Source organism: Poecile atricapillus, chromosome 8 (assembly GCF_030490865.1).
Source record: "Poecile atricapillus isolate bPoeAtr1 chromosome 8, bPoeAtr1.hap1, whole genome shotgun sequence".
In the NCBI taxonomy this organism is placed as follows: domain Eukaryota; kingdom Metazoa; phylum Chordata; class Aves; order Passeriformes; family Paridae; genus Poecile; species Poecile atricapillus.
Genome location: NC_081256.1, coordinates 8317292 through 8340417, shown reverse-complemented (window position 1 = coordinate 8340417; position 23126 = coordinate 8317292). Strand labels below are relative to the sequence as shown.

At 42.0% G+C, this 23126-nt stretch overlaps 1 protein-coding gene across 8 annotated transcripts in view; it reads right to left on the bottom strand.

Annotated features, from left to right (window-relative positions):
* The window catches only part of DGKD (diacylglycerol kinase delta), a 59158-nt gene that overhangs the window by 34653 nt on the left and 1379 nt on the right, over nucleotides 1-23126 (bottom strand). For 3 of the 8 annotated variants that reach the window (XM_058843427.1, XM_058843415.1, XM_058843416.1), the window contains exons 2-3: nucleotides 9258-9368; nucleotides 8519-8599 (exon numbers count right to left, since the gene is read on the bottom strand). In XM_058843427.1, the coding sequence (XP_058699410.1) occupies nucleotides 8519-8599; nucleotides 9258-9368 (192 nt within the window). Of the gene's footprint in view, nucleotides 1-3661; nucleotides 3796-4096; nucleotides 4310-8518; nucleotides 8600-9257; nucleotides 9369-9684; nucleotides 9701-12311; nucleotides 12528-22713; nucleotides 22776-23126 lie in introns of those variants that run through there. The other 5 variants (XM_058843418.1, XM_058843417.1, XM_058843419.1 and 2 more) reach the window with 5 other exon arrangements.

Genomic DNA, 23126 nt, shown 5'->3' with positions numbered 1-23126 from the left:
GTATCAGACTCATAAGGGTCCAAGCCTTGCCTTCCTCCACAGACTACAGCCCTACTGTATTTCATAATTCAGCTTTCACCCAGTTTTGCCAACAAATCCAGTCCCATTAACTCACTACAGAGGTCAGTTAGAGCTCTCTAGAACTGCACCAATTTTCTTCACCCAAAACCTGGATGACATGGGAAAGAAAATGTAGCTTTTTATGTAACACTGAAGAAATGCACCCGTTTTGTGTGTTTTTTTATACTGCAAGGTCTTAATTTCCTGCTAAAATGACCATCTTCCACCCATGGAAACTCTCATTTCCACCAAATAAAACAAGTCATTAATGTTCTTAGAGTTGTGCCAAATTCCTTTCCCTTCTTTTTTTTTTTTCTTTAAATAGCAGTAACAAGATTTTCCTCAAAGCCCTCAGTGCCCAAATCTCTGTTCACAATACACCAGCTATTTTATCCCCAACTTCCATGTGGCTCTTTTACCTTCATTTTCAATCTGTAAAATCCAGGACAGCTCATTTCCATAGGAAAGCAGGTCCAGTGTGTTGTGGTCTCTTTAGGACCATTTTTACATTATTTTACATTTTTAGGTTTACACACCTTGCAATCTGTCCCTCCTGAACCAGGGCAGCAGTGCATCTTCTCTGAGCACTGGCACTTCTTGTGCTATGCTGTGCTGCAGGTCAAGTTCAACTCATGCTGACCCTCCATCTGGGATTTCTCCCAGTCCCTAACCTCCCCCATGCTGTAGTGGGAAACTAGACCAGACAGAGCATTATCCCTGGGAAAGTTATCATCTCTCATACCAGGGTCACATTCCTACAGGCTTCTGGAAACTGTTCCTAAACAAGGCACATTCCTGTTCTTGGCAATTGGTAAGAGAAGCACAGACAAGAAGAGGATTTTAAAACTTTAGCAACAATTTAACGGATGTCAAAAGCTAGAGCATGCAAGGTCTTTGCCACTGTTAGCATGTGAGAAATGCAACTCTCCTGGCAGTTCAGGTCTGTTAATCCCTAGAGATCTCCAAGGATGGAGCAATACCCAGTGGGAGCAGGTAGGGCAGCTGTACCAAGTGCCAAAGCATCTTAGCTCAGCTCCATTACCCACACACTCGTGCAGCAGATGCACATACATCCCTTTACCTGTTTTCCAAAGGACACAATCCTGCCAGGAAGAGGTCCTAAACAGAACCACTCTGTTCAGAAAGGGCGGTCCGTTTAGGAAGGTAAAGCATATTTCAGAGAAAGCTTCCTACTCACTCAAACAGAAGCAAATCCATGAAGAACAGAGGGGCAGGGCTGTGGTAGAGTGGTAGAGCTGCTGTCTCAGTGGGCTCACACATGGCAAGGCACCCAGTAAACCACAGCAGTGGGCAATAAAAGATCGTATCAGTGGTAGGAAAACGTCCTATTACTGAGAGTTAATTGTTAGTAGCAGCTCCTCACAGCCCCCTAACTTTAGCAGTGTTGAACAGAGGCTGGTAGCTAGCGCAAAAGGAAATTAATAACTTTCAACAGCTTGATGAACCCAGGAGCTTTCCACACTGGGCTAAGAAAAGTCCTGTTCATGCACCATCACAAGCACCAGAATTAGAGAGGCAGCATTTCTGCAAGTAATGCTAGCAAGCCTCTCCCCGCACAAAAAGGAGCCTTTTCCTTCTAAAGTAGCTTTCATGTAAAGCTGAACATATTCTCAAATGACCACGCATCGTTCTGCCTTTGTGCCCCCACCTGGAAGGGGAGAATATGCTGAAATCTGCAGTCTTGCTCAGGAAGGTAGGTGAAACTCCAATTCAGCATGACAGTTACAAAGAGCAAACAGATTATCAAACAAAAGCCTCCAGTGTTCAGACACAAGGGCAGACATGATTTTGAAGCTGCTAACTTCCCTCTAGGAAAGCAAAAGCTCTTCACAAACAGTCTCCTTCACTTTTCAGCTCCCTGTCTATCCTGTCCCACAGTAAACAGTTAAAGTTCAGTGTAACTTCTTCTTACAGTAGTCTCATCTCTCTCAAAACCTCATGCATATTTTTGAGTCACTCTGTAACATACAGTAGCAATCGCCAGATCTCTCCACCCACAGCAACCTCTTCCAGACTTTCTAACTCTTCTTCCATGTTTATCTTCTTTTTTCTCCAGATTTTTCCTTCTTTTATGAGAGCAGACTAATGACCAGCTCCCACTGGAGGCTGGATTAAAAGTCCCAAAAATCCTTGACATGAAAGGATTTTAAATGACTATTTTCACTGACTAACAGTGACTCAGAATGGTCTGTTTACCAAAGGGCCTTTTCTCAAGGAGAAAAAAACTGCATTGAAGTCTGGATTACAAACTACTAAAATAGCAAAGTATTTTGAAACTGCAGCAGTTCTGACAGGAAATGGGGACTGAACTGCACTTAATGAAGGTTGAAAACCAGCAGAGTGATTCTAGACATGGCAATACACGGCTCTACTCATCTTTTCACTTGCTTATAAAGGAAATTCTGACAGCTGCCAATATAAACAGAGTACAAGCACTAGCAAAGAGTGTACAATTCCTGAATGTGTACACACATGGGTGTGGAAAAGACAACAACCCCCAGCAAAAACTGAATTTCCAATATGTGCTGCAATTTTTCCCATTTAGAGACGAAAGATTAAAAACAAGGAAGAAAGAATCATCCTGTTCATAAGTCTCTCTTTCCTAATCTTTCCCTTTTCCGAATATTAACAGGGCAATCCACGACTCTGTGAGAATTCAGGACACCAGGGACTGGTCTGTGTCACTATGCCACTGGATTAATCAGTCTTTTTGCCCAGCTGATGCCTTCTCCCTGGGTCTCTTTAACCCCCTATTGAGAAAGCAGGGGAGGAAAATCCTCTCCCTTGCTAGAAATCCCAGTGACTCCCTGGAGCATACGTTCAAATCCATTTTCTTCAGAGGGCTGAGGCCACATAGGGCAGTTTTGAGAATCTGTGCAAGTGTCAAACCACACATACTTTCCTGATCTCTATCAGCCAAAGCTTGAAGTCCAACTATGACTTCCTGCAAATAGCTTGCAACAAAAGTTCTTATATTCTTTCTCCTCATAAAAATAAGTGACACACTCTTTCTTGAAGCCTGTATTTCAAACCAGCACAACCAACCTCTGATCTGGGTTCCTTTTTCCAACAGTGCCTTACAGGCACACAGCTCCAGTGCTAGACAGGAGGAGCAAATTTTCTGTAGCTTCAGCAGCTCTATTTTCCTTCAAAACCAAACTCTTCAGAGAAGACTTTACTGCCTTCTCTGCTGGAAAGGATATATTTTAATTTAAAAGCACCTACATAAATAATTAACTTGACACAAAACCATGAAGCGGCAAAGGTACTTTCACTTCATTGTGAATGAACTGCAAATACCAACAGCATATTCTCCCCATTAGGAAGGCCTGACAGTACTTCAATTTTTTACCCAAGTTCAAGCACTTTGCCCTCTGTTTATAGGAAAGATTACTTAACCAGAAAGGAAAATTCAAGCTATTTCTCCACAGCGTTAATAAGCCCTGAGACAATACAGCAGAAATACGTACTCTGGAGATCACTAACTTATAACTTCACAAGACAGAAACTGGCAACTTCCCTGCTGAATAGAGTCAGTACTAAGTAACAAGGTTATAATACGAAAAAAATTGTAGCACACCTCAGGCTTCCATACAGCTGGAGAATGCCATCCATACTCCTCAGAGATGACTGCACTCTCTCATTCAGGGGCACCAGCAACTCCCTTTTCCTCAGCCTACCACAACCACTGTTGCCTCCAGTCATGCAAGTGCTCTGTAAAAGAGGTATTCTAACCTGAGTACTTCCTCTCCCCTGGGACATTGGTCAGGGTGAATCATCAGTTAATAAACAGTATTTCTTAACTGGGTGCAGCATTTCCAACAGCACCACAGGCACATTTTACTCCTCTTCTAGAGAATACATCTACATAAATCCACTCAGGAGAGAACACCTGAAGAATAAGAGCACATAGCAAACATATTCCAAAGAACCTGAGCTTCTGATATCTGTTATGCTGGCACAGGTGCCATGTTTCCCAGTGCTCAATCCAGAAAACTCACGCTCCTGCTCTTACCTTTCACGTTCAATCTTCCTCTAAACTAGTGTCCAGAGCAGCCTACTCCCTCAGAAAAAAACCTAAACAGATTGCTTGACATGCAATTAATAGGATTAGTCTCGTCTGTGGTCAGTCTCTCTGAGCTACGTTCCACTTGCCACAAGCTGATTAGCTGCCTGCTTAAGGAGGAGCTGGGATAAGTTTCCTTCTGACGGCAATGAAGTGGAGAGGCAGGCGCTGACTGTAATAATATGCTGTTTCCTGTCTGCGGCTGAGCTGAGAGGTACTTCCCAACAAAAAAGGGTTTACAGGAGCTCAGGAGCTCAAGCTCCACCTCTTCCAGTGAAGAGCTTTAACTATGGAGGAGGGGTCACTAGCATGGCTCCTGGCACTCAAAAACGTGCTCTGAACCAGCTTCCATTTCACCAAAGCATCAGAAAGAATTCCTTCTCCACACAGAGGATATTTCTCCTGTGGGATCTCAAAGTTCTGAATCAGATGGGAGAAGAAGTAAATGTTGTAATTCATGTTATGTGAATGAGGGTCAAAGTCCACACCATCATTTGGTAGCAATAACTGGAAAACATTTACCAAACTACCATGTGATAATCATATTGGAACACAAAATATGTACCTGGGAAGATATGATGTCCTTTCCAGGTGCTCTCCTGACAATGACAGGCGTTGACTAGTATTAAAGAATACATACCTTATCTTTATACAAATCCTCCACAAAGCAGGAAAGGGTCAATGAACTGATAAGGAACTACTCCTTTAAATGTACCAGCTACACTGAAGGCAGCAGGCTTAACTCAGCTGGCACCTTCTAGAAAAGAGCAGATCTTCAGCCCACACACCAGTCTGAGGAGGAAGAATTTGCTCACCACACAAACACTTACAAAAATGGGCCCAAGGAGATGATCCAAAGTGTTTTTAAAGACTTTTGAGGGGACAGCTGTGGTGGCAAAGTGTTGACCTGAGCAATAGGCAAGAGAGTGATTGGTGTCCCCCAGACCTTGCAGGTGTCCCAGGGGAGAACAGGCATAATGGATGGTTCAGGTCTGTGAAACAGGTAAAGCAGATCATTTTGAGACAGAGATCAGTAAAACCTAGGCTTCCCAGCATTATCTTGAGAAAACACTACTCCAGGTTAAAGTATGGAACTCATCCTCATTGCAGATTTTGTTTTAATGCTCCTCACATAACTGCATGCTAGTCCATCATGTGGGCACCTTAACAAATCATGTTATGGCAAAACTGCACTGTCCAAGAAAAAACTGCTCATGGAAAGAGCGGAAGTCTCACTGGGAATGCACCCAGTGTGATCCCAAATAATCTGTTTTTTAGAAATCACAAGAGGTTTTGAGAGTATGGCTAAGAAAGAGCTGCTCAGAAATCAGGGCCAGGCTCTGTCCTCATCCATCCAGTGCTGCTGATCTCTATTTTGTTAGGAGCACAACACAGCACACACTGATGGCAAGAGTCTAGGCTAAAAGTTGACTGCTCGCTTTGAAATAAAGGGTCCTGAACTCCCAGGACAGCACACCTATCACTGCATTTGTGCCACAGCAGATTTTCTCTAAGGCCTGTACAAGACGGCAACCCTAGGAAAAGGCTGGGGAGGGATCTATACACCACGTACCAAGGGATCATACATGAAAAGCACCTGCACCAGCCCAGACATCCCAGAAGAATTTATCTTGTAGACAGCTGACTCTCAAGGACAGAGATGGCAGAGATGTGACAGAACCAGCAAATACCAAACCAAAAACCAGCCTAGAGGCCTAATGAGAGAACAGAGCTCTGGCATGGGGCTGCTGTAAGATTTGTTCCCAGAGGCTTCCTGTTAAATACCTCTGCAGCCACACTGCCTGACCTAAAGGAACAAAGTTAAACATAAAGCTTCTCATTACACGTGAGGGAATGGAGCTGTACAACATTGTAAGCTCAAAAATGTCCCATGTCACATGCTCCCAGCCCATTCTATAGTCATCTATCGATTAACTCTAGGTAGCAGTCCTGAAAACTGTCCCCATTGCAAACTGGATACACTTACTGAGGAAACTATGCAAGATCAACCAAGAAAACCATGGTGGAATTTGTTATTACACACTTTTTTAGAGGAAGAAGTTGGTGTCCTAAAATTCATTTTTCTTGCTCTCCTTCCTGCTGGGAGCAAACAAATTACCTGTCAGTCATGTCCTATGTAAAAAGTTTACTGACAGCTATTTTTTCACTTTATTCCTCTATCCATGCAGCACAACCTTCCCTGGCTTTATGCTCTGGTTTTCTCCTCTCATGACGCTGCCTCCCCATGCACCTCAATACACTTTCAAGAGTTGATCTTCTGACTGGTCAGTCCTTATTACCCCTTTGTTTTGGACATTGCTCCTCCAGATGGTTTATCTGATGTTTTTGGTGTTTGTCAGGAAGTTAGAGGTATCATTCAGGCAACCTGACCTGCAGAATCTATACATTAGGCAGGTGTCTGGACAGAGACTGAGTTTTCTCAGAAAGAAACCATTCTTATATAAATCCACAAGTACTAGCCTCCATTGAAGAAAATGAAAAAACAAAAAGAAAATCAGAACTCTGATTATAACGCCAAAGCTACATATTTTCAGTTTAGGAGGAAACCTGAAATCGTATGACCCACTGATTTGAAACAGGGAAAATAAATGCATCAAAAAAGTCTGAATTTTAGAAAGGAAGATACAACGGGGAAGCAGAGGGATCTCAAAGAAAACCAACAGAAAACTGCATGACTGCAAAGAATAAAAAGCAGTGAGAGCAATGATGTAACAGAGCAAACAGCAGCAAGACTAGTCCACCTTCTGAATTTCTTAAGTGTTTTTAGAGCTCAAGGTAAGCGAGTCACCTCCATAAGCCATGACAGAAAGAGCAGATAGAAATTAAGAGGAAACATGTTTTTCTTGTATTTACATAAGCACCATGATACACTGCTCAGCTGGAGACTGATAAGGAACTGTACCTTGAATTTCAAGGTAGCTCTTTACCTTTTATCAGCTAGGGAAGGCAGGAACTGACAGAGTCTAATACCAGAGTCTTGGAAATAACTCTTCACTGTTTGACTTGTATGGGGCAATCTGAGGGAGCAAATACACTACTTCCTTCTGTCCCTAACATAGTCTTCCTGATGGATGTTAAATCTCTCCCAACTACAACAGTAAGCAGCACAGGAACAGTACACTTACCTGAAAAATCAGTCTTTATTTATATTTGAGAAGCAGGATTCAGGATAAAATGCTTTATTAATAGGTAAATAACATCACATTCTTGAAAACATGTCCCCTACTCAAATCACTGCATAAACTTTTTCTCTGTACTCTAACATTGACACTTGAATTCAATATTTAACTACAACATCCAGATGTACCTATCCAACTATGGATGTAGAATGTGTTTTCAAGTTTTGGGAATGTGGTGGAGTTTTATCTGGACACAGGCACTGCAAAGCCAAAAGCTACAGCTACTCAACAGAAATGCTCTTTGGCAGATGTTTACAGCAGCAGATCACTCCTGCTGCAGTACAAGGCACACTGTTCAGTGTTGGTCACCACCTGCAGGACCAGGAGGGATTCCTCCCTCCACCTGGATTACTCCCCCCTTCACCTTGCCTTGGAGCAAACCTTCCTTTCCCCAGGCGCTCCTTTTCCTCTGCTCTGAGCCCCTCAGGAGCTGTGTGGAGGTTTGCTGCTGCTCACCAGCTCAACACTCATCCTGCAAGGCTGATGGTAATGGCTTTTTTCTGCACACCAGGTGCTCCCCCAAACTGGAGCTTGCAGAACACCTGCACCTTAGAAATACAATCATTTTTCCTCCCAGTTCCTGAGCCCGGAGAAAATGAAGCAGGGACACCACCACATTTCCAGACTGCAACTACTTAGCACACATTCCACATCTAATGAGTATCTTGAACCAATCCCACAGTTATTTCTGTGCTATTTCTTTTTATTCCTCCTTCTGCTTTCCCACTATATATAGCATGCATATATAAACACACACATACACACACAGAGTCAGAGAAATAAGTTTACATATTTTAATGCCTATGGGAAGAACTAAATTCCTTTAGCAAGATCTCCAGCATGAACATGAACATCACCTCCAACTCCCTCAGCAGAACAAATTTTTCTGTCCCATTGTGCAAACAGGTTCTATCAAACCCTCTTAGCTTACAGGGAAGAAAATCCCTGAATGCCAAGTCTCAGCACAATACATAGTAAGCTGAGGTATTTCCCTGAGGTAATTTCCCACATGCACAAATATGAGTTATCATGTTGTAAAGAAAAGTAAGTTTGTTCTGATTTTTTTTGTGAAAGATGCTGTGAAGATTGTTCAGGTGTTTTTTAACTGCTAAAGAGATGGGATGTGGGGAAAAGATGCTAGAAGAACAGAAAATAGTGCAAAAAGTCCTACCGTGAAGCTGTTGTTGACATTCTTTGTGCTGGACTCTGCTACGCTGGCATCTGTCAGATCCACCTCATCAAAAATAATGGACTGGAAAGAAAAAATTCAAAATCTTAGTAAATTCTTGAATCCAATGTACAAGCAGCAGACTCAAAGGGAGTTTGCCTAGTATGCTTTGTATCACAGCCTTTTATGATTTGAAGGAAAGACACAGCACCAACAACATTAAGGAAATCTAGTTCCATACACTCAGGATCACTCTGGCCTGTCTTCAGACAGTGAATACAAAGACTTTCTTTTTACTGAAGGATTATTTTAAAAGAGCACCAAATAACTGTAGGTTTTGTCCTTGTGAAAGGAGACAGTTTTATATCTAGTTGACTATCAACATACTAAACCAGATGCATAGCAGCTCTGATTTGATAAATTCTAGCCTTGCTTGTCTACTGCACTTTCTCTTTTCATTTGTATTCTCTTCCATCTACTGATTCAGAGTCCATTCCCTACTAACATGCACCAAAGGGAGAAAAAATGTAGAAAAACAGTATCACAGGTCCACATGATGCTTCACTTCAAGGATTCCCAAGTGTGAGGCAAAACACAGGGATCTTCTAGTATCTACAAAACCTGAAGACCAGTGCCTAAAGAGCTCTTTGCTGAGGGCTGCCTCCCCACTGACAAACATCTGCCTCCAAATCCCCTCTACTGACTTCCTTCCTTGGTCTCACAGGTACTGTCAGGACCTTACCTTAGCAGTTTTTGCGTAGTAGAGTGTTCGTCCTCGCAGCTTAAAGTATCGTCTCTTCCAGCGCTGGAAGGAGCTGGTTTGTTTCATCAGCATCCCCTCTTTGATGACAGTCTACAAAAAGCATCAGAGGAGAGGGGTGAAGCACAGGTTTTACTGACAGGCATGCTTTCTGCTCCTCCAGCACACATCCGTAGGGGAACTGGAGTTGGAGACCAATAACCTCAGTGCCCTCTGCTGGAAGCATTTCATAGATTCATTCAGCAAAACTGAGCAGCCTTCACAAGATAAAACTAATGAACACACAACCCACACTGCGGTGCAGTTTTACCCTTGTCTTCAGTGCCATCACGATACCAAAGAAGATAAATAACTTAAAACTGAATGAGCATTTTCAATCTGAATCAGGGAGCGTAACAGTTAAACTCACCCAGGTCGGATTTCAGTTGCAGGTAATTGCACCTTTCATTTAATTGGCATCTGATTACCAGCACATACACACCCAGGATATCAGTCTCTACCTCCTTCTGTGCCTTGTGAACTGCATCTACTTGGTACAGAGGTGGCAAGCTGCAAGCCCAGGGGGTGAAGAGTGAAACCAGAGTAAAGAAGGTGCTATATCCAACATTAGCATTTGGTATTCTTCAGATAGTCTTGGCCCTGCCTCAGTACTCTCTGGCCAGCTGCCATTTCCCAGGGCTGCGGTGCCAAAACTGTCTTTGCACACTGATTTTTTTTCTTTAACTGCTTTATAACTAGACTGACATACCAGCATACACAAACTCATATGCTCGTTCTTATACTGTGCATTTGTGGGAATATGGATTTAATCCACATGCGCTTTATTCAGGTTTGAATACCAACAGCTACATGAAAATAACCTCAAAAATTGCAGCTCAGAAAGACAAAAGGCAAAAAAGTTGAGGCTGAATGTCCAACCCCAAATTTCCTGATTGCAAATACTGCCTAGGAGCTACAAGCAGTGCTATGTCATGCCTTGGTACCACAAGAAACCTACTTCTCTCCCCAAAACAGTTGCAGGAACCTACTTGCTGAGAGAGCCCAACAGGATAAACATTCAGGTAAAACACGGGACACAAACCGTCTGACAATCTTGTAAGACAGGTTATTCTGTATCTTAGTGCCAGAAAAATGACACAGCTTTAACATACCAGAGGTCTCCATGGAATTCAGGTTTGTAACAGTCAGGTGGCTGATAAGTATCAATTCACAAACAGCACCAAATGGACACCGCCAAGCTACTACAGCACACAAAATAAATACTCTTACTGATCCACAGGGCTTAGTTAATTTTAAAACTCCTTTCCAGGGCATTAAACCTCCTTTTAAAATGCTATATATATTTCTAATGTGTGTCTTTAGTTTTTGGAACAGCTGCAGATTTTGATACGTTCCACATACACTGGCCCTTGCCAAGCTCAAAGCTTCCTCAAAAACCACTTTGAAAAAAATGCTGACTATAAGGAGAAACATCCGTCTGACAATATATGCTTCTCTTTTGCTAGACTGAGCAATCCTCAGACTGGCCTGAGAGATCATAAGGTCTGGACCACCATGGTGAAGCCTCTATGCACAAATCAGCTGAGAAAGAGCAGGCGCCGCATTCCACCAGATCCTAAAGAGAACTGTCAGATACAGAAGCCACTAGAATCTTCCTTCACTGTGTTGGGAAACAGAAAAAGGGGGGAGCTCCCCGTCTCCTGGAAGAACGTCGTCTACCTTGGATGCTGGGCCCTGGCCAGCTCCAAGGTTAACAAACCCCAAGCCTCAAAGTTTCCCAGTGGTCTGTTTCACAAAGCCACCTGAACACTAGAAGAAATAAATACCTTCAAGTGCTCAGGCAAACACCAACTTAGTGTGCCTGCTTCAACTGAGAATTGCCAAACTCCACAGAACTTCCAGCAGAATGAAAAGAGGAAAAAAAAAAAAAGCACAATTGAGGATTAAGCTCCTATGAGAAAATAGTTGTTTCCCACACCAGCTCCCCACAGATCTGAAGCAGTCACTGAAAGGCATCCTGGCACTCATTTTCACAGGACACAGCAGCAGGAATACACTCTAAGAAGCCATAAAGCATCTGGGAGTGGCTTTAGGGTTCAGAAGTTAAACACACCATAGCAATACCCAGAAACAAAATGTTAAACCACCTTAGAGATGGTGTTACATCAATAATCCAAAATTCAGACGTTATCTTAGCTGAAGCTTCAGCATAAAAGAAATTTGAGTGCAAAGACAGATCAAACAGCATCCCTCACTGAAACAACCCTGAAGGCAAGGCCAGAGCTGAGGGCAGTCGTCTGGAACCAGGAAAGATGCATTCATGCTCCTACTCTGCCATGGACTTCTTATGAGCTCCCAAGAAAGCAATTTTCACCCTGTATGTCTCCATCCCCCATGTATCAAGTGGAACAAACAGCACTCACCAACTCTGTGAAAACCCACTAAAATATATATTTCAATCACAAGTTATCTTAACTCCAGCACCTGAGTATCAAAGAGAAATGTAAAGTACCAGCATCCAAATTACTGCGCTAAAGAAATCACACATTTCTGCAGCTCTTTTTGGAAAATGGCATATTTGGAAAGTGGCATATTTTTCAGCTTAAGACAGAAACATGGAGTGATTTCTGCATTCCCTGGGAAAAAACACATATAAATAAAAAATAAGACAGAGAAAGCAGCTACTGAACTCTGCAAAGCCCTGCAGAGAACTGAACCAAAGTCAGGGAGGAACTACCAATCCTGGGGAAGATTCCTGGGATGAAAAGACTGAAGATATCAAGTCAGCAAGAAGGCTAATCAAAAAACAGCAACTTGCAGGAGGAGATTTCAGAGTTCTGTTGCTATGCTTATTTACAGCTATGGTTAAACTGGGGTCAGCCAGAGCCCTTATACACCCCAGGCTCAGGCAGCATCACTTTAGCCAAACTCTTGCCCAGCCCACCAGCACAGTAACCCTCAGCAAAACAATGCCTCTGCTTTCCCTCAGCTCCCACTGCTCCCACCTGCTCCCTCACCTCAGCTGGGCTCACTCACCTCTGCACAAGACATGCATTCCTCCATTCCTCTTTTAAACCCTCTTTTTTTGTTCTTTTTTTTTTTTTTTTACCAAAAGGCAACACTTGCAGAGGTCACTTTGCCCCGCTCTAAGCAGCAGTTTCTGTCATTGCCAGGCTCTATCTATAGAAAACCTCATAGCTACCCAGCTCAGACATGAAAGGCCAGAGCAGGAGCGCTCATTCTGCACACAGCAAACATGCCTCTGGTTCAGTGCTGCCCATCTCTGCACAAGAGCAGCTGGGCTATTTATAGGCACTCAGCACAGTTTGGTGGGTTTGGGCGGAAAGGGCTGGAGATAAGATCATGATGACTTTATAAAATGATGTAGACATCGCTGCCTTTCTCCTCCTCTGTTTTGACTTTACAGCCAAAGGACTTGTTACTTGCAGAGGAATGCAGCTGGAGAAAATGAACTGGGGAAAGGACCTGACTACAAAGAGACACAAATAACATAAAAGGGGGGAGATGAACAGTTACTTCTGCTCCCCAGCCTCTCCGCAGATTTTTAATTGAAGATCTACTCTGATCAGATTACTGGGCATGTAATTCATCAAGATAAAAATTAAATTGTTTCTCCCATAATGAAAAGAGAGTGTTAAATCTATTTTAAGTATCATATATTGGATTCTACAGGAAAAGCTACTGCCCTAAAACATTCTGAGGTTTAATTATGTGCATCCTATCCAGGATAAATACTAAAATTGTTTGCAATGGAACTATGCAGGTTATTTTCTGTCCAGCTGAGTCCCTTTCCAGTGTGGTGTCCTGTGGCATGGCATTCCATGGGCAGATAACACTATGAAAATGAATTCTCTTCTTGTGTAAAATGATATGCTATTACTTTCAGCACTGACCCCTTTTATCATATTACAAGTCAGTGTAAAAAGGTATAAAAAAGGTTACTGAACAAACCAACAATTTAAGACAACACTGCACATAGCAGAGTGTCTTCAGAAGTCTGAAAAAACTAAAATTAGATAACTGAAAGGCAAGAAGGCAAGGCCTAGGGAATTTCTAACATTTTGGTATTTATCTTTGGCCTTGAAGGACAGCAACTTCCTGCAGAAAAAAAAATCAGTTTATGGCAAGCAATACACAATCCTCTCCCCAGCTCATCCCTTTTCAAAACTTGACATTTAGGAAGAGCAATAGTATGTTTTCAGATTTCTCCTGTCAAAATGGGTGCAGGGTTCAGGCCTAATTCTGAACTGACAAAAGAAAAGCTTTGCCACTGACCTCAACAGAAATGGTTTCAAACAACTCAGAGGACTTTAAAAAAAGAACTTAAAAGAGACCCTTATGCTTCACTGTTTCCCCTTCCGGCCTTGTAAGAACAAGAAGCCAAAAGATTAACAGCTGTTCAGAAAAACAGCAAGACAGTTGTGTTTTTGGCAGCACTGCTCATGTGAGGTGTCTATGCAGTCAGTAACCCATGTCAGGAGGTCAGAGACAGCCTACACAGATTAAATGCTTTCTACACTGATAACATGAGTGATTCTAATAAAAGTTAGGAAGGATCAGATTTCAGCTACTTTCAAATTACATCCCCTGTTCTCCTGCACATAGTACTGCTCACCAAGTGAAACACATGAGTAGACAATCCTTTTCTGAAGCTCAAACCTATCACCCCATTTGGAAGTAGGGCTCTTGATAAAACTAATTTCCTAATCTGGAAAACAAGCCCTATTAGCCAGACTGAGGTTGACTATCAAGCACTATCCAGCTGTCAGGCTGGCAACTGTCCCTCGGCACAGGGAGGCTCCAAACCATGTTTGATAGACACAAAGGAAGAACAGTGCAACTTATTTCACTGCTGAGATCATAACATATTCTTAGGGACAATTACTCAGTGCAGCATATCTAAAACAAGAATTATGCTCCACAGACACGTGTTTCCAATGCAGAAAAAGCACTAAGTACAAGGTAACAGCAAAATTATACAAAGCTATCTAAATAGCAACTAAAGAATCCGAAACTCTAAGTCCAAAGTAGCATGTGGATTTCTCTATTTATCATGTGTCTTCAGAATGTAAAAACTTTAGGACACACGCAGTTTTTATTTGTACGTACCACAAAACCCTGATGCCAAACAACAAATGGTTGACTAAACAAAGCACCAAATGCAGAGAGGAGAAAACAAAATGCAAAAGTAAATGCAGAACTGGGCTATCTTGATAGATGTGTATTAGGCAGCTGAACCCCAGGGACCAAACAACCTCATCTAGTCACTGATTTTGAGTAAGCCATGGCAAAAAGGATAGGAGTAGGTCTGCAGGTGCTTAAACATGGCCAGATAGTCTTGCCGTGCTAGGGCAGGTACAAATCTGAGTGCTGTACCTTATGGGCAAAATAGTTTCAGTAGCTGGTGTTATAAAAGCTCTCCGTGGTCATAAACACAAAACTAAATAATATTTCAAAATCAAATAAAACACAGTAAATCCGACCAAGAAACTATGAGAATAAATCTAACCAACCCCACAGAATAAGACATGAAATGTCAAAAGGGTAGGGGTTAACAAGCTAATTTGAGAGCAACATCCTTCCACCAGACAGTGGTCACACCCTAGAAATGAACTCCAGGAAGCTTCAAGAGGGGAAATCTGGACCAGTAAAGCAATTCTGACGACGGGACACAGAGAGCTATACAGATCTAAAAGGGAGCACAAGGTAATTACAAGTTGCATAGTCCTGTTTGGGAATTCTACATTAAATGCACTTTGCTCTTGAAGAAGTGAAAATTGCATTAAGATTTCTTTCACTTGCATCAAAAGAGCAAGGCATTATGAGAACTCACTGCAAAAAAAGGACTCCAGAAGAAAATCAGAGCTGGAATCAAGTATCAAACTGGAAGCTGAGGCAGTGAGTCAGACGCCCACTAACAGAAGCCAAGCACTACAACTGATGAATGGGGTTACAATACAATAGCTCTGTACAACCACATGGGGAAGCTTGAAAAACTCTCCTAATAATCATCCTCCCAATTCTCCTCTGTTGTAACCTCCAGTCCTGATGAATGAGCTGGACTTGGAACACCCAGTGAGATACCAGGGTGGGCAATGGCTGACAGCTCTCCTACAGCCTCTCTGCAAATTCTGAGACAGAATCCAGAGCAGAGCATAGAAACCTATCCATGGAGTAGCTGAGATCTCACTGAAACAGGTAATGTAAGCTCATTCTCTGGATCCACAGTAAAATCAGGGATTGGTATCAAATAAATAATGAAAAGGTTTTAATTTGCCAGATAAATGGTCAAACACTTCATTCTTCATTAGTTAGTGCTGCAGCCAATAAACAAAGAACAGGTCTTTGAACCAGCTTCTTTCAATACCAGGTTCAGCTGCTACTATTATGAACAGCTCTCCTAAAAGGCATGCACAGTCACAGACCTAAAGTGAACAAATTACCATATGAAAAACAATTTGAGAGCACATGAAAATGTATATGGGGAAGGAAATATAACATACAGAGTATCAAAGCACAGCTTCTTGGTAAAATGAGCTCTGTCAAAGAGCTCCAAGAAAAGTACTAAAACAGATGAATATTCTGCTCAGCTACTTAGAAGGGAGAATGAAAAACATACCAGTACACTGATTAAGGATGAGTTAGGGGCTGGACAACTCCTAGCATACTAACTGCTTAAGCCTCAGGATGCTTTTCATAGGCTCCCAGCATCCTTCCCAAACACATTTATCACAAGAGGGAAACTGAGCACAAAATGCCAGTCAAACTGTACCAAAGCTGGAAGATAAGGACTAAAAGCCATCTACAAAGATAACTAAAGCCAAAAAGGTAACAGCTTAATAGCTACCAGAAAATTCTGGAGTGGAATAAAATTTTAAAGGGTACTAATTAAATGTGAACTTTATATAAACATGAAAAGTTTGACTGTTATTTTTTTCTACCATCTAAAATTATATATATATATATATATGACTATATCCCTACCTTGGGCATTTTCCCCATACACAAAAAATGTCAAAACATGCTACCTACTGTAAAGCCTTCTGAGATACACCTGTCAGAAGCTATGCACCAGCACCACTGAACCCCCCATCTGAACTCAGAAGCACATGGCTCTACTGATGAGGCACAGCAATAGAACCTCATTTGGAATCATAGCCTGTACACAGAACCCTCTAACACTGCAGCCTGTACAGCCCAGCTTAAGTCACACTCTTATTCATTCGCATTCAAAGAGACAAGTTACTACCAAAACCCACATGTCTAAGCCCCACTATGCACTTCACCAGAGCCAGGCACTCAGCATAGTGGGCTGTCAGGGCCATCTGACAAGCAAATACCAGGCTGAGGAGTGTGACCAGTGCGAGCACAGAACAGCAAATGTATGGGAAAGCACATGCAGAATACAGCTGCAGATCTCATCCTCACGCTCATAACCACCCCAGTCTTCCCACACCTCTGAACATCATGGAGACCTTCGCCAAGCAGGAAGGAATAATCAGCAGAAAGTACCAGTAAGAAAACTTCAGAATATGGGAAAGTGAAAGTTATACCTTGAGGAAGAAAACTGAATCCTTTGCCCTTCTGTTGAGGAGGCTGAAAGAAAGACAGCTTCCTCCTACTGTGTCTGGATTCCCATCACCTCTGATACTGAATTCTGCAAGGAGCCTTGTTTGGTAGGGACTGGTAGATGCAGAGCCAAATTCTCATCCTTTTACTCCAACTGGTATTCAAATAGGTTTGCTTTCTGCTTTGAGAGCAGAAAGCAGCTTTTGGCTTTTGGCCATTTAATTAATACTTAGGTATCTTAGAATTTATTTTTATCTCATCTGTAACAACTGTTGTAATCAGATTTTCCATATTTATGTATTAAACAACCTATGCTTTTAAGTTTTTTTTTCCTGATCTATTTAACATAGTTTTTAAAGGATACTGCAAAGTTTTAATTTGTTTTTCCACTTTCCCTGTTTTAATATCCTGCAAATACCTTTGACCATGCCAAGACTTCTTGATCAGCACCAGCAACAACAAAAAAGATGAGCACAGCCCTGGGAACACCGTTTTGTTAACTTTCAGCTGAACAGAACAGGCTGGTGTGAATTCCCAGAATAGTGATTTTTAATAAAACCTCAATGATAAATCTACACATTCTAGAGAGTGCTCTGTCCTGCCTCAGCTGAGAGCAGTTCCAAGAGCAGGCAGCTCACCCTCCCTGTTTTATCAGACACATTTCTGTTGTTCAAAGACCACTGAAGGTGGCTGTCCCATGGAGTAAGACAATATCTGGAGCTTGCACCACCTGCCTTAGTTCCCATGTCTGGGTGATTTCTTACATTTGATACAAGAAGTATGTATCTACATTTTCCCTACAGGAAACTGCAGATCCTATCGCCTCTCCTCACTAGAAAATTACATGGATAAATTTACTAAAGCTTGCAAGTCTCACATGCAATGTGCTCGATACAAGCATTATGTGATCAAGAGGGCATTTCCTTTCTCAAAATAGGCAAACCACAACATCAGAAGAATGATCAGATGTAAAACTTTTCAATTTAGCAATGAGATGGTGAGGAAATAAAAAGTTCTCTAAAACCAAATGAAGCAATCATGTACTAATCAATTGCATAATTGAAGTGGTAACATTGTAGCTATCAAGCCAACTTTTTCCTCTCTGCATGAGAGGAGAGCAGCCAGCTTTAGACCTCCTCCTCCTCCTCCTCCATGAAAGTGCTCCCATGTCCAGGTGTGGTCCAGGGCCTGCAGACTGCAAGTTCCATACCCTGTGGAATCACTGCACTGCTGCTGCAGAGGTACAGCACTACTGAACAGGGCATGCACAATAAGCTCACTACTTTCTGAAGTATTTTATATAAAATGTGTGAGGAGGGACCACAAACCATGGCAGATGCTGTGGAACAGTGCTGCTGCCTCAGCTATTCTGCCTGGAGAATCCAGCTACCCCTGGATGAATATCCTGCAAGGCTGCAGTATCAAACAGAAGCATCTTTTGTCTTTAAGCAACACATAAATTCTTAGTGAAACAAGAAGCAAAAGAAGGTACAGTGTCTCACGGTATACTGGATTTCCTAATCAGGTAATCTGGAGATAGAAATTTCACAATTTTCATTAATAATCCTGTACTCCTCCAAAGTAATAACTCAATAGTTTTTCTGTAATGAGAGGCTTTGGGTAGAGGAAAATACTCTAAATATTTTACTTAAGTTTAATTTTTAAAACCCAAGCAATCAAACCAATACATTCAATACCTATGTTTTCTTGGCTCTAATTTTATTACAGAGAATAATTAGTAGACTGGAAATTTTTTAGTGATGTGGTCTAAGTAAATCCATGCTCTCAAAACATGGAAAAGTTTAATGTTAGCTCTTAAGTTCTTGGAACCTGATCTATAGTTAGAAAGAATGAGAAATGCTTCAAGTGCGTGTGGTTTTGTGCTTTGTTTTGTTGTGTGGTGGGTTTTTTTAGTTTGGGTTTGTTGATTCTTGTTTTTGTTTTTTTTAACAAGGAAGTAACAGCTGCTACTTTCATACAGCATCCAAAACTCTCCTGCAGCAAGGCAAACTTACAGTACACCAGTGGAAACAGTGCTGGGAGGCTTCCCAAATTGTGTCAGAACAGAGGAGTCTGAAGTATACATGAAACAGAATGTAGATTAAGGGACAGAAACATCTGTACGGCCTAAAATCCTACCTGTGTCTTGGCGCTCAAAGAAGAAACTAGTATGTTCATGCTGCTAATCCAAGAAAATTCATGTCCTTAAACCTGTGCTCAAGAGGTTCAGTCTTAGTTCAATCACAAAAACTTCTCTTTTTCAACAGGTCTCACTCTTTTTAGGTGAAGAGTTCGCAGTTTCTACCTGGATTAAAGTGTAAGCCACTACAATTTATGACACATGAAGATCCTAAAAATGTCCTCTTTCAGACAGCCTGTTAGAAGGCAGCAAAACAAAACCAGACTGACATTTTAATATGTTTTAGTGGAAGATGCCAGAGACAGAACATGAATTCCTGAAAATTCCTTCCTCATTTCTTGCTTATTTCTTCTACAATGTTGCTTTACTGAAATGCTGTGCTTCTTATCATAATGCTTCTTTCAATACTTCTATTTCAAACTAATAAACATCTCATTTTCTTCACTCTAATCTCAGAAAACCTTAAAACATTTGCCCTCCAGAAATAAAAGTAACACTTCTTTACCAATAAAATGGACATTTTATCTAACAGTCAATACAAGAAGAAACAAAATGAGCTTTCTTCAGTTGCCCATGCTGCCCACCATGTCTGAGGACTCAGCATAGTATGATCTGGAAACTTCAGAAAAAATCAGGAGAAACATTTTGTTTCTCCCTGTTTTTCTGCTTTAATGCTGCAGGGCAGCTCCAAGACTTCAAGGCTACTGGTCAGAAAGAGAATCACAACTTCCCACAGCAAAAAAGGCATCACCTACAGCTGATACACAGCACAGAGAAGGGAAATGTGCTAGTTCCGATACCGTCAGTCTGTCCACTGCAGCATAAAGCTCAACACCAGTTCTTCCGTACTGCTTTAAAAATATAAATGAACTTGACATATCTCTGCTACTAGAGCTAGACAGCTTCCCAGAAAGTCTGGAGAGCTGCTCACTCTGTTTGCAACTCTGGTGAAATATACACTGCTAACTTGTCTTAAAAAGTTCAAAGCAATGATAGATGCTTATAAAAATGAAAATATTACAGAGAAATTGCTTGTGAAAGTAAACAGGACTTAGACTGAACTAGTCTAAACAAGAAGTTCTCCTGATGCTACCCAAGGACGCTGCTGAAATCCTGTCTGGTAAACAAACTGAGAGCTCAACATACCAAAGCTGGCACATTGGAAATCCCACAGAACTGATGAATGAAATGCGCACATGGACTGTTCATCCACCCTCCAGCTTTCTGAGGGTTGTAATGTGATGCTGGAAATGAAAGGTCAGGTCCAAAGGAAGAAGCACACTTACTGTCAGAGCTTAAAAAAAGTGCTCTACTCCTTGGTTTCATACCCTCAGCTCCCAGGATACTGCTGTGCCTTGGTCCATGCTGAGTGACAAAGAGATGACATTACCACTTCAGCTGGTTCCAGCTGAGGTCTCAGCACTGCTTAGGAGGTGGGAGCAAGGTCCCGCTGTTGCCTCTCCTCACACACATCTTTGTTCTCTAAGTTCATTTTACCTCTTTCCTAACTCCTATCCATTCAAAAATAGTTAATCTTAGCTGACCAACAGTTTCTGCAGCTGCACCAACACCAACCTGAGACCAGACAAGAGCTAAAAGAGTGCACTATGAAGCCTTATGTTGGTACAAGTCCATCAGGTGTCCAAATGGCTGATCAAGCACACAATTCAGCCTCTGCTTCTCAGACAGCTGCAACAAGAGCACTCATGTTACCTGCTAAACCGGATCATGTGAGGCTTTATTCTTTCCCCATAATAATAATCATTAAAAGACTGGTAAACATGCTTCCCTTATATCTTCTTCTCAGCCTCAAAAATTCTTTCTAGCAAAAAGCAAGTAAGTAGTTAAAACACAGTACTTCACTTTCCAAACACTGAGCCTTCAACTTCTCCTTCCCCTGCCCTCTGTCTCACAAGGGACAGGTCTTTTAGCTGATGAGATATTATCTGTGATTTGCCTTTAGACCCTGCACATCAACACCTCAGTCCTTAAACATCTAAATTATTCCACTTGCCTCACTACTATCACAGCAAGCTGCTTCACTCAAACACAGCTGGACAATCTCTGGGCTTTGAGACAAATTCACTGAAGTTTTACAGTCTTGCAAGCAAGCAAGCAGCTCTACTTTACAACATTTCCTAGGAAAACAGATGGCAGGACCAGAGGAAGGAAAATGTACCTTCAAAGCACTTGCAACTGTGACAAACAAGTAAATTCTGAGGAATTCCATGGCCACAACAGATTTCACACTCAAGCTGTGATAACAGTCAGCTTCCATGGTGATTTAGCTATACTTACAGGCACCGTCTTCAGCTAACTGCAGCAAAAGATGTGGTCAGAAGAGATTTATATCCTCAGGCCATAGTAAAAGTCTGCCTGCATCTCTTACTGTCACTGACAGACCTGTCCAACAGCTTCTACAGTTTACAGTAGTCTGCATTCTATCATTCAACAGACAAATTCAGAATTAGATCTGCCTTTACAAAGGAAGTAAGCTCCTCAAAGTCTCATCAAAACCATGATTACCCACCAAGCTGTCTTTGCTCCTTGCCCTGAGGGCAAGGAAAGAGCATATACATGCAGCAGCATGCATAAAAGACAATGACAAACCAAAATGACATTAACAAGCAAAAGAACAAATCAATCCTGAGTACCATAATATCTGGGCTTGGAAAATTTGACACTACTTAGTCAAAGGTTTTTGGCAGGTTGACACACAGAAGGCTCAATAGCTGTAGACAATATATGTTTATAATCCCTGTTCTTAATATGCTTATGTTTGCGTATACAGGTGGCTGGTTTTGTCTTTTTCCAGCCATGCTGACATGAGAAGTGATGTGAAACAGGGAAAACTATTAAGTAGAGACAGGAGGACATGTTCTGCTATAGTCAAACAAAAATACAACCCAATGCGCCTTTCACCTTAGCATCTCTAACATCCTGCTATGAGCAAGAGTTCCCACTCTAGCACTGGAAAAGTCTTTGTATCCCTGCACTCATCATAAATACCACCATGGAGACAGACTATAGCATCCATCCTTCCTTTCCCCATGAGACCTCTGCCACAAGTGGTGTTAAAAAATCCCAAGTTTCATCCAATCTCCAGCAAGACAAATTCTTAATATTCAGCACTCCGGATACAGGAAAATATCTCAAAAGGCTTATTTTTTTCACAGCAGAACAACAGTCTAGCTTAAGCCACCCTGGTGCTACAGCACTGCTGAGATCCGCTTGATACAGAACATCAACAGGTTTAGAGGGCCCCAGGGTTTGCTGGTGTGGTCAAAAGAACCATCTCACAGCCCAGCCCCGCAATGCCTCAGCCCAAGAAGCCAGTGGCAGTGCCAGTAGCAACTCACAGATGGAGGAAGCAGCCCCATCACGGTCCTCACACACAACTGCACTTTGTCACAGGGGCTTCATAACTGGTACCAATGCAGCCAAACAATGATGCACAGCAGAATGATGGCAGGCCTTATGTTTAAAAGCAGGGCAAAACAGCCAGCACGAAAAAGAGCCCTTTGAGCAATGCTTCAGACACCCCACCATGCAGAGACATTTACTCTCCTTTGCTATGAGTACAAGAGAAGCAATACTGAGCTGCAGCACCAGTGCTGAGCGAGCTTTTGCATCCCCACAGCTGCACTGTGCTTGTCCATGCTGCAGAGACAAGGTGAGCACAAGGCAGGTGATGACAGAGTAACTAACCTGGTATTTCTAAGCAGAAATACATGACATAACAGTCCAAGAGTTACACAGGAGCTTAGTGGCTACAAAGAAAAATCATGCTGCTATAATAAAAATAGTACAGAAAAAGGAAACTCCCTATGCCTGGTTCCCAGTCTAAAGTTGAAGGAAACTTTCACATCTTCTTTCACAATAACAATACAGAAAAACTACATTTGTGGTTGTAGTTGCAGAATGTTGTTACTGCCCCTAAAAATGGTATTGTTCCAGAACAAGCCACAGCAGGATAAAATATGACTGGGACAAGGGAATCTGGGTGGAAAGGACTGTTACCTTACCAGGAAGGCAGAGCAGGACAGACAAAGCTGGAAACAAAGACTAACCAGCTGCAAGATCACTGCTTGACCAAACAGAAAGCTAAATATTGCTATATG